Source organism: Perognathus longimembris, chromosome 19, assembly GCF_023159225.1.
Source record: "Perognathus longimembris pacificus isolate PPM17 chromosome 19, ASM2315922v1, whole genome shotgun sequence".
Taxonomy (NCBI): domain Eukaryota; kingdom Metazoa; phylum Chordata; class Mammalia; order Rodentia; family Heteromyidae; genus Perognathus; species Perognathus longimembris.
In genome coordinates, this window is record NC_063179.1 from 33,158,940 (window position 1) to 33,171,210 (window position 12,271).

The 12,271-nt window shown below is 40.7% G+C and overlaps 1 protein-coding gene and 1 long non-coding RNA gene across 2 annotated transcripts in view; one reads left to right on the forward strand and one right to left on the reverse strand.

Moving 5' to 3' along the window:
- Positions 1 to 11,317, reverse strand: part of Il6st (interleukin 6 cytokine family signal transducer) — a 37,563-nt gene extending 26,246 nt beyond the window's left edge. The window contains exons 1-3 of the mRNA XM_048368036.1: positions 11,083 to 11,317; positions 447 to 536; positions 53 to 131 (exon numbers count right to left, since the gene is read on the reverse strand). Of these exons, the coding sequence (XP_048223993.1) occupies positions 53 to 116 (64 nt within the window). The 5' untranslated portion in view covers positions 117 to 131; positions 447 to 536; positions 11,083 to 11,317. The remainder of the gene's footprint in view (positions 1 to 52; positions 132 to 446; positions 537 to 11,082) is intronic.
- On the forward strand, positions 141 to 396 carry LOC125367392. Its single transcript, XR_007214076.1, has 2 exons — positions 141 to 325; positions 360 to 396. It is a non-coding gene; the product is annotated as an uncharacterized LOC125367392 (long non-coding RNA).
- Positions 11,318 to 12,271: the final 954 nt, after the last annotated feature.

Sequence of the window (12,271 nt, forward strand, 5' to 3'; positions counted from 1 at the left end):
ATATATCAGCCTAATCACGCACTTAGAAATCAGGACATATCATTAACCTTACCTAAAGGTTCAGCAGTGAGGAAAAGAACCCAAGCTTGCACTAGCCAGAACAGCAACGTCAACATCTTGTACAGATATTTCTGTAATAGACACATGTTATATTTTAATATTTTATATTTTTCTTATATGCATAAACAAAAATCTGGGTGCAATGGAGTACATCTGTAGCCAGTCAGGTGGGAGGCTTCAATTAGGACACTAAAACAACTTGACAAAAAGAGGGCTGAATGAAGGCCTGGCTGAAGTGGTAGAGTGCTTGCCTAGCAAGTGTGAGGTCCTGAGTTCAAACTCCAGTACAGGAGGGAAAGGAAGGAAGACAGGGATTGTTCATTGGATTTTTACAAAGGAAAAAAAAAACACCAAAAAACAAAATTCAAATAAGGCAAACTACTTACCCAAGTCACAAAATTAGCCAGTGAAAAAGTAGGGATTTGAAATAAAACTTCTGCCTCCAAATGTCATTTTTTTTTTCCTATTGGATCTTGCTGTAAAAACAGAAAGAGCCTTGTTCAGAGAGCTGACATTAACAGTACTTATTATACTTGTTCTTTCAAAATCCTTCACTGTGCTGGGAATATGGCCTAGTGGCAAGAGTGCTTGCCTCGTATACATGAAGCCCTGGGTTCGATTCCCCAGCACCACATACATAGAAAATGGCCAGAAGTGGCACTGTGACTCAAGTGGCAGAGTGCTAGCCTTGAGCAAAAAGAAGCCAGGGACAGTGCTCAGGCCCTGAGTCCAAGGTCCAGGACTGAAAAAACAACAACAACAACAAATCCTTCACTGTGCTTTCAAGTGTGCACAGAGAATCCCATTTTAGAGATCTTTGAACTTCAGATAAAATAATCCTATAAGCATCTGTGCAAAATAGCTATTGTTTTTTTTGTTTTTATGGAGACAGGATCTTGCCATGTTGCCTGAAGGTGGCCATACACTATGAAGCTCAAGAAATCTTCCTGCCTTAGCCTCTGGAATAGCTGTGGCCATGATAGACTAGTGGTTTGCTCTGATACACTTGCAACATCAAGGTCACCACACAACTAATTCAAACTTCTTTGATGTCTACAAGGTTCACAGAAACAGGAGAGAGTTGTTTTGTTGAATTTGACACAAACACATCCATTAAGAGAATCAGATCTTTGTCTTCTGCTAGCACTAAATTAATACTGCTGATTCCTCAACTGTCAAACTTAGTTTTAAGCATAGAAATAAAAACTCACTCTAAGATTTGCTCGGTTAAATTCTAGCATGCATAGTAGAGACTCCTTTTTGTAATGTAGTCACTTAAAACTTGGGCAAAGCACTCCACTTTTAGAAATTAAACTTACAACATTATTTTTTAATTACAAATAAAAAATAAACAAATGTCATGTAAAGGGTTCTAATAAAGCCCAGTGCTGGTGGCTAATGCCTATTACCCTATCTGTTCAGGAGGCAGAGATCTGAGGATTGTGGTTTGAAGCTACCCAGTACTGGAAAGTCTGTAAGACTCTTGTCTTCATTTAACCACCCAAAAGTGGGAAGTAGAGCTGTGGCTCAAGTGGTAAAGTGCTAGCTAGCTTTGAGCAAACATGGCTCAGGTTCTCCAAGCACTCGTACTTCCTACATACACTCATAGTCCCTACAGGGCTCTAGAGTTGCCAAACTCCCGCACTGAGTTCAAGCCCCAGGCCAAGCATACACACAAAAACAGTTCCTATCATTCCACATCTCCCTACACAAAGAAATAACTACTATGGACAATCTGCAGATAGTCTTGTTAATTTTTCCCACATATATAATTTTAGTATTTAATATACATTCCCACTTTAGAGTGATGGGATTACACAAGTGAGAAATGTTCTGTAAACTTGCTTTTTTTCCCCCAGGAAACACTATGTACTGAACATCTAAGTTATACATAAATTAATTCCTTGTAATATTTGCTCAAATTTCTCTTCTCACTCAGATTTCCTACAACCATCCTTCATATTGCTATTTCCTGTTTATTTTCCTCCACAGCATTTAAGACATTCAAATATTTTGTGTAAAGAGCAAGATAAAAAATACTTTAGGCTTTGTGGGCCTTCAGTTTTCTGTTGAAACTTGTCCACTATGGTACTGGAATCCAAAAGCAACTACAGACAACATGCAAACAAATCACTATGACGTGCTTCAATGTAACTATTGTGACTGCAACCTGGGTTTGGCCTGCAGGCCACAGCTGACTATGCCAATTCTAAAAAAAAAACAAACCACCAACACATAAATTACTTATTTTTCTTATCCTTTGCCATAGCTTGAATTGCCTCCAATACTCAGAAAGATACATTTTAAATCCTAACCTTCAATACTTCAAAATGTGCTATTTGGAAATAGAGCCATTGCTAACTCAGTTAGCAAAGATGTCATACTGGAGTAGGGCGGGCCCTTAATACAAAGGGACTAGAGAAAAACACACAGAAGGGTGACATGTGACAAAGGTGGAGATTAGTGTGTAGCTGCAAGCTAAAAATGTCAAGGACTGCTGGTTACTATCTGAAGCTAGGAAGAGGGAGAGGTAAAGGAGGAGTCTTTGAAGTCTTGGAAGGACTTTCTCACCTTTACAATATTGATAGAATAAATTTCCTTTAAGCCATCCAGTTTGTGGTTTGCTACAGAAATCCTTAGAAATGTATTACCAAAACAGAATATAGTAAATGAAGCAGAACTTTTGTCTATTTTGTTCCCTGATATAGCCCTAGACTTTAGAATCATATAGCACCAAAGGAACTTGATATATTTGCTAGCTGAAAAAAATACCTTTACTTAAATTTGTACAGAATATATGTGTATAAATGTGATACGATTTAACTGTTGAGTCTTTGGATATATGCTTTAATTTCTTTGAGGTAAATATCTACAAATAGAATGGAGAGGGCATTTGTCTGGTGTTATGCTTACCTATATATCTCCTTAGGTGATGTGTTGATTCAAATATTTTGTTCACTTTTTAGCTGGGCTCTTTGTTTTCTCATCAAGTTTTGAGTTTTAAAAATGCATCCTGGATATAAGACCTGCATTAGAAAATTGACTTGTACAAAATTTTCTCCCAATCTGTGGCTTGTCTTTTCACATTCTTAAAATTGTTTTTGAAGATCAGAAGGTTTAATGTTAATGAAGTATCACATAGTGCTTCTGGTGTTATACCTACGAAATCTTTAGCTAAAGCCATAAAGATTTTGTCCTGTGTTTTCTTCCATAAGTTTGAGGTTTTATATTCAGATCTCTAAATCATTTTGAGTTAATATGGATATATAAGTTCATAATGTACATTTGAATAGTCCATTGTTTCAGGATTATTTGTTGGAGATATTATTTCTCTTCCAGCTGTCTTTGTACTTTGTCAAAGATCAGTTGTTAACATATAGTGCCAAGTTTATTTATGAATTTTCAATGCCAGGAGAGGGCAATTTTTTTATGTTAAGGACAAAAGAGTAAATATTTCAGGCTTTGCTAGACATAAGGTCTCTGGTAGAAATACCATTCTACTGGTGGCATGAAAGCCACCTACCCTAGATAATACATTAATAAATGGTGTAGCTGTGCTCTAATAACACTTGATAAAAACAGGAGGTAAGCTGGGTTTTACCTGTGGGCTGCAGTTTGCTGACTCGGTTTCTTCCACTGATCTATTTGCTTACCATTATGCAACCACACTCTGCCTTGACAACTGTAGCTTTTAAAGTCTTGAAATCAATGTTTCGAATATGCTTTAAAAAACTGGCTATCATCCTTTTATTTCTCTGCATGTAAGCTCTTCTTTTTCTCCTCGGAATGGATATTAGACTCCTTTTTATCAATGTGATTGAGCAACTGAGCAATTTGATTACGATGCCTCTTAGTATAGTCTTATTATGTTTTTTGTGCATGGAGTTTATTGAGCTTCTTGGAGTTGTTGGCTTATAGTTTTTATCAAAATACAACACAAAACTAGAAAACAATATTACATTATCTACTATTCTTTCTTACACTCCATTAACCAAGATGTTTGCTACTCTAGCTACTCTTGCTTACTCTAGTAAGAACAGACTGGCAGTAGGCTAGAGCAATCATTAAAGGCTATCCCACTTGTTCCAGAAAGCGTAAAATAAGATAAAAATGGAAACAAAAATATTGTAGATAATATGATCACACACAAAAAATGGAGAATCAAATGACAAACTACTAGGATTATTAAAGTCCTATTAATTAGAAAATACAATTTATACTAGTATTTTAAAAATACTATAACTTATGTTGGGCACTGCTGGCCCAGCACATGTAATCCTAGCTACTCAGGAGGCTGAGATCTGAGGATTATGGTTCAAAGCCATGGGGTGAGGAAAGCCAATGAGACTCTTATCTCCAACTAACCACCAAAAAGGTGGAAGTGCAGCTGTGGTTTAAGTATTAGAGCAAATAGCTCAGGGACAGAGCCTAGGCCCCTGAGTTCAAGCTCCAGGACAGGCACAAAAACAAAAAAGGAGAAAAAATACATAGTAAAGAAAAAAAAAACAACGAATCATAACTATATAAGAACTTTATAGAGAAAACAATAAAATCATACCTAGAAGTACATTAATAAGGTCCAAGTAAAAAGGGGAAGATGGTAGGAATGTGGGAACAAGCTTACCTAGCATGTAGAAGGCCCTAGGTTTGAGCTTTAGCACTGAAAGAAAAAAAAAAGGTATACATACACATATGTGTAGTGCATGTGTATATGTATATAGAGTTGTCAATTCTTCACAAAACATATAAATGTAATACAATTATAATCCAAGTAGCAAAGTACTTTATTACAGAACTTTACGAACCAAGTTAACACTTCATATAAAAAGTATAAATTGCCAAAGACTAGTGTCAAAAACATAAGTAGGCTGGGAATATGGCCTAGTGGCAAGAGTGCTTGACTCACATACATAAAGCCCTGGGTTTGATTCCCCAGCACCACATATATAGAAAACGGCCAGAAGTGGCACTGTGGCTCAAGTGGCAGAGTGCTAGCCTTGAGCAAAAAGAAGCCAGGGACAGTGCTCAGCTCTGAGTCCAAGGCCCAGGACTAGCAAAAACAAAACAAAACAAAAAACATAAGTAGTTGCCTACCAGTGGCTCTTGCCCATAAGCCCAACTATTGAAGAGGCTGAGGGCTAAGGAATGTGGTTTGAAGCCATCCTGAGAAGATAATCCTTGAGACTCTCATCTTCAATTAATCAGCAAAAAGTTCAAACTGGAGGCATGGCTGAAGTGGCGGAGGGCCAGGTGTGAGCAAAAAAGGTGAGTGAGAACATGAGCCCCGAGTTCAAGTCCTAGTAATGGCATGCACACACACACACACACAAAATAAAAGTAACATATTTACTGTATAATTTAGTGAGACATACTATAAAAGTAATTAAAGCATGGTACTGATCCAGAAGAATAGATAAGTCGTAGCACAACATCAAACAGACTTAGACATACATTACAATTTATAGGACTGGTGTATAGTACCACAGAGAAGAGAGAGGGGGGGGGAGAGAGAGAGAGAGAGAGAGAACGCAAAAGCAAAATGAAAAAAATACGGGATGCATTTATGACCTTGTAGTCTAATAGATGCATTTTCTCTCTCTCTCTCTCTCTGTGTGTGTGTGTGTGTGTGTGTGTGTGTGTGTGTGTGTGTGTGTGTGTGTAGTCCTGGGGACTGAACTCAGGCCTAGGCACTGTCCCTGAGCTTCTTTTGCTCAAGGCTAGTGCTCTACCACTTGAGTCACAACCCTACTTCCAGTCTTTCCTGAGTAGTTTATTAGAGATTAGAGTCTCACAAACTTCCTGCCTGGGCTGACTTTGAACCATGATCCTCAAACCTCAGCTTCCTGAGTAACTAGTATTACAGGCATGGGTTATTGGCACCTGGCATAGTAGAGACCTTTCTTGAATTACCTTTGACTATTTTAGCTAGATGAAAAGGCTATCATCACTCAGAAATAGTTCAAGCCAAATAAATAGTTAATGTTCTCAAGAAGGTCAAAGTTTAGAAAGGTAAAATACACACCACGTGCTACAAGCACACAGAGCAAACACAACTCAAACATGACCATGGACTATCTACCCATAAAATAAAGATGGAGGTTGCTAGACCAAGAAAACAGTAGGTATATCAGTTACACATCATCTTTGACTTTGTCAAGTGAGATAACTAATGGCCAAGCCCCAGCACGCTGATCCACTACCTAGAACTGGGCTATCTGAAATACAGCTCTGATGACTTCAATTTGCACGAGGTGAAGGATGCATATTTAATAAAACAGAACATCCTAACAATGAGACTGTACAGAAAACAGCAGTAATGATATATACTATTCAGAAATAATGATTAAACCAATCTGCCTTATGGCAAAAGATGAAAGTGATTACAAGAGAATATTAAATTTTGAAGCCAGAACATTCAAATTTTAACAAGGCAACACATCTGTTTTGTGAAACATATTCATTATTATGAAAGGAGTGAAGTTCCTGTTCTGGCTCGCTATACATGCAGCTTTATACAATCTAAATTATCACCATATATTAAGAGCTCTGATAGGCTAACCTTTTTCATGAAATCTCTCCAAAACATACTGGATAGCCATAAAATAAAAGAGGAAGAGTCAGTCTGCAGCCCTGTGCAACATCAGCAGTGTTCCTAGAGCCTTCCATGCTTAAAAAAAAAAAAATCCCTGCTTTAAAAATTTCTCATTTCTCCTGATTTCTATGTAACCATGTAATTCAGACGATTCATTTTTTTAATCTACTTTCCTATATTCTTTGCTGAATTCTCTGTTTTTATCTTTTGGCTAAAAATGTTTCCAAAGACAAAAATAATTGGTAGCTACTTTTCTTTTAAACTGTCTACATCTTTGAAGACAAATGCCCAACTGTTACCTTCAAACAGAATAATTTCAAGAATTCTGGCTTGGATCTTACTATAAAATCACTATAAATAGAGGCTGCAAATATGGCCTATTGACAGAGTGCTTGCCTTGCATACATGAAGCCCTGGGATTGATTTTTTGCATCACATATATAGAAAAGGCCAGAAGTGTCACTATGGCTCAAGTGATAGAGTGCTAGCCTTGGGCAAAAAGAAGCCAGGGACAGTGTTCAGGCCCCAAGTTTAAGCCCTAGGACTGGCAAAAAAAAATACTATAAATAATCTCCTTGGAGAGTCTGCCTCTGACTCAAATCAATTTATGATGTGTAAAACAGTACCTACCTACATGCATGCTTATTCACACATACATGAAAGGCATGAAAGTATACACTTTTTTCAAGCCTAAGAATTTACCTTTCCTCCCTACCTACAAACAACATATCTTCTTCAACTGCTCATTGTTCACTTCCTCACTCATTTTTCCATTTTCTGTTATAAATCACATCCAGACTTCTTTCATATTGTTTCTTGACATTAAGTATCTTTTGATTCTCTACAAAGAGCATTAATCACTATACTTGGAACAGCCTTCCTACTTCCCATCTCTTTCTTCCCTCCCAAGCATTCTTAACACTATTGATAGATGAAATTTTTCTGAAATACTACTTTAGAGTCACCACTCTTGCTCAAAAGTGGTTTACAGGGTGAATGATAATGCTAAATATTTTTTTCTAATTAAGGGCTTTCAATGTGCTTGCCCTGTCCAACTGACCCTTTTCAGTGTGTATGTATGTGTGCGCATGCACACACATGCCAGTACTGGGGCTTGAACTCAGGTCCTGGGGACTGTCCTTGAGCTTCTTTTCCCCAAGGCTATCATACTATCATCTGAACCACAGCTCCAGTTCTGACTTTTTTCATAGTTCGGGGGAGATAAGAGTCTTAAGAGACTTTCCTGCCCAGGGTGGTTTCAGACCTTGATCCTCAGATCTCAGCCTCCTGACTATCTAGGATTACAGGCATAAGCCATTACTATTCTTTGTTAAAAAAAAAAGAGAGAAACAAGGGGGGAGGGGGATATGTGTGAGCGAGATCCCTTTGGGAGTGTAGTCAGTGGTAGAACATTTGCTTACCACCTAGAAGGCCCTGGGTTCAATAAAATACCACAAAATAAAACAAGCAAATTCTTTCCCTACATTTCTCTCAAGCCATCCCTTACTTCCAGAGAGAACTGCAAGCAATCTGGTTTTTACTACAACTATGGTGACAGAATTTTTGTACTTTTCTAGCTACAAAGCAAATATTTGAGCTCTTTATTATGCTTGGCCACAGCATGGCATTTACAATTTGGTCTTACCTTTGATCATTCCGTCTAGCCACCCCTAGACTCAATAGGCTCAACCCACAACAATCTTTTAGACTTTCTCTAACACTTTGTGTTAAACACTAGAACTTGCTTTGGCAATGCCTCCTAACAGCTGTGCTCTACTTGACTGTTTATAACCCAGATGAAATATCTCTTCTACGGAATTTCCCCCCACTCTCAAAAACATCTTTGTTCCCAATGAATTTTTACGTGGTTCCCTAAAAAGGACTCATAACATTGCTCAGTAATTACCTCAAGTGTTGATATGCTCAGAATTAAATATACTTTGGTGCAACAAGCAGACAATTAAAAATGGGCTTTATGTGTCGGTAGTGATTTGGCATGAACCCAGGGCCCGGCAAATGCCAGTGGCTACATCTTCAGCCCAAGAATGAGTTTGAGAAAACCTATTATTAAGACCATATTATTCTACTCATTGTCACTTATACATACTATATATGACAAAGTAATATTATTAAAGTTAAAAGCTTAAACTCCAAAGCTAACCTAAGTACAAATTTAAGATCGACTACTTAATTTCTGGGCAATTTCATTAACCTCTCTGTGCTGGATTTCTCTGTGTAAAAGAGGATAAGATCTACCTTATATAAGGATTAAAAATGCATTGGTATGAGCAAAACACTCAAAAAGGGACTGGCAAGAAAACCCCAAAATATTTATTAATTTTTATAATGACTATATATGTTATTTTTCTTTCCATTTTCTGGTACTTTATGTTGTATCATCTCCATTTTTGCCCTCCATTCTTTATTATAAATAAGCTCTCTCCATTTTTCTGTTTATCAAAATCTCACTCATGTTCCAACACTGACCTCCTTGATGATTCTCATCAAAAGATTATTCTCAAACTTAACTATCTATAGCATTTTCTGTATCACTCTGTATTGAATTAAAACGGCTTTGTACCCATGTAATTCCTTCTTTTAACTGTTAAGTCTGTCAAGTCAATTTTTGTAAACTATTTGAAGGTCCTGATGACATTCCAGACATCTCCATGAAGTTCTAGAGCAGGTCAGGTGTTTAATATTTATTGTATGAAATAATCTCAATAGAAGCCTCAGTCTTTGTGACCAGAGATACAGGGCAAGCTGTGAGAACTCTCTCTAGAAGTCAAACTGCAAATGTATCAGAGCAAGAGAATTCTGACACCTATTAAAATGTGAAAACTTGAAGTAGCTTCTAGAGGAGAAGCCCCTCCCTGCCACTGCAGAGAAGCTGTAGGCAGCAATTAACTCCCCCAATTAAACTGCAGCATCGGATTCTCCTTGAGAAATGTGTCAACAGGACAAGATATTTGTATGGACAGGATCTGGAGCCAGGTAACCCTAAGTTTGTTTCCTTCTTTACAAAGTGGAAAATATAAAACCAATGTCACTGGTATGTATGTAATCAACAGTCATCATGGAATTGAACAAAATGACAAAATACCCTTCGGAAAAAAATCTAAAATAAAAACACTGCAAGTCATAAATAAAAATGAGATCAACATGGTTGGTTGCATAAGAGTGTATTGTATAAAATTACCTGGTAGTTGTATTTATGAGAAACTTAAGGAAGTTGATAATGAAGACTTAAGAAGAGGGGAAAACTACAAAGTTCTTTCCTTTTTGACACTTTCCCTTTACAATTTTTTTCTTTCACTTGTGATTTAAAAAAATGCCCCAATGTCCCCCCAAGGAAATATTTGGAAAGCACAATTTAATTTTGTATCCCGGTGGCTCTACAAACGCAGTATTCCCATTTATGGTTCAAAGATGCTTCCAAATCTGTATTAAGATAAATTTGGGAAATTAAGATAATGGTGAACAGCTTGTATAAAGATCTGAGTCAGTAATTTCAAATTAAGAGTTGTTCCAACTTGAAGTTGGCAGTCACACAGTCTAAAGGGTTTGTTTGCAGCATTGACTAAACCAAATACCCCAACCTTTCGGAAGGTTTACCCTGCCATTCCAATAATTAATTACTTTAAAGTAGTATAATTGTGCTGAAAGGGGCGGCCAATAGGATACAAAATAAGCCCAAATGTACTTTTCTTAAAAAAAAAAAAGAACAATAGTGGCAAGTCTTATTTTTAACCTGTAACACTTTTGTTTTTTTTGGGGGGGGGATTATGAATAAAATGCTGTTCATTCCTGCAAAACCAGAATTTTGCTTCTTGGGCAAGCCTGTCTTTAAGCTGTGGGAGGTGAAATTGTTAATACAGACGGATCGGTTCCCGTAGGATACAGTGATTTAGGCGATTTATTAGGAACGGTATGAAGGTGGGTATAGAGAGAGCACCGTGAACTTTCAGCAATAACGAAACGTTACAATTGAAGTCTGAAGAGAAATCGAGGTCCGAGTAAGACACGAAGGGCAAGCGTCAAGTGGGGGCTCGTGGCGTGTAAGGGCAGATGGAAGGGGGCCTGGGAAGCCAGCCTGGGATCTGGGACACCCCCCCCCACCTCCCGGGGGAAGGAAATCGACGGGGAGGGCGGCCTGGGCCGGGGGCTCCCGCGGGAGGGTGTGCGGGCTGGGAGGCGGGATCCGGGGCGGAGATCCCGAGGTGACAAAGTTGGGGAAGTGAGTGCGGAGTCGGGAGCGGCTGGAGGACGGAATGCGGGGATTTCCAGGCAGGGACTGACAAGTTCGGGGTGCGCGCGCGGCCCGAGGGGCCATTCCGGTCCAGGTGGCCGCGCTGCGCCGCGCCGCCCCGTCCTGGCCCACACCCTCGCGCTACACAGCCCTCACTTCACCCGGCCCGGGGCCTCCTCACCTCAGGCCGCGGCGCCTCGATCCGCCCCGGCGTCACGATCCGCCGCGGTGCAGCGTTCGCGTCCCCTTCGACGGCAGGCCGGACCCGTCCGTCAAGCGGGCACGGGCGCCCCCAGTTCCGCAGCGACCGAGCGATCCCCTGGATATGGCTTCGTGGGCCTCAGGGCCACTCGCCGGGACTCGCAGACCTTTCCCCGCGGTCACCGCGCGCCGCCCTCCACCCGCCGCCGCTGGGAGCAGCGCTCCCCCTAACCCCGCCCCGCGGGGCTCCGCCCCCGGACGGAACATCTGTACGGTGATTGGCTCCGGCGAGTCCCTGCGCATCCTACCATTGGCTCAGCCCCCGCCGACGAGGAGGGGGCGGGGCCCCGAGCAGCTGCGATTCCCGTAACGCGGCTCTCGGCATCCCGGATTCTGGTGGCTGAGCCCCCGTTGCCTCTCCCAGACGAGATCGAAGGGTCCCCCCCCCCCCGCCTCCCCGCGGGCGGAAGGAGCGGAATGTTCCATGTTTCCGTGGAATAACGGGGTCGTGAACTGCCCCCGGGTGCTGCCTGCGCCTCCCGCCCTCCCCTCTCTCCGGGGAGGCCGAGCCCGTCAGCGCTCCCGGCGGGGTTCGGAGCCTCTGGGGCGCCGCGCTCCCCTGGGGCCGTGGGAGCGCCTTGGGGACCGGGCTCGGCGACTGTGGCTGCGCGGCTCAGCCGCAGGTTGCGGTGGCGGCTTTGGTCCAAGTCTTACTATGTAAAGGAACCTTGCCACAATGTAATTTTTTTTTCTTAAGTTAGTGAGTTTGGATGTGATCGATGAATCTCTGACCTGGTGACCTGCCAAGAAACTAGTGTTTCCTGCGGTTTGCGCCTCCAAAACGGTGACAAAAAATACCTAGTTAAAAACCAGTTTCAGTGTAATTCACCCCCACTTCCCTCTTCCCCCTTCCGAAAAATGAATCGAAGTCTCACGTTACTGTTTGTATTTTCCAAAGCAAGGTGAGACGCCTGGGGTACTTTAAGAGGTGCTATATCTGAAAGAAATAATAGAGGATGAATGCATTGACTTCTAGAGGGAATGGCAGGCTATAGGAAGTCCATAATAATTTGATGACCAAATTATAGCGTAAATTCAGACAAGTACAAAATCCTTTGTTATCTTGAGGACTGGGATGGCCTAAAACATCAAAATTAAGGTACTGATAC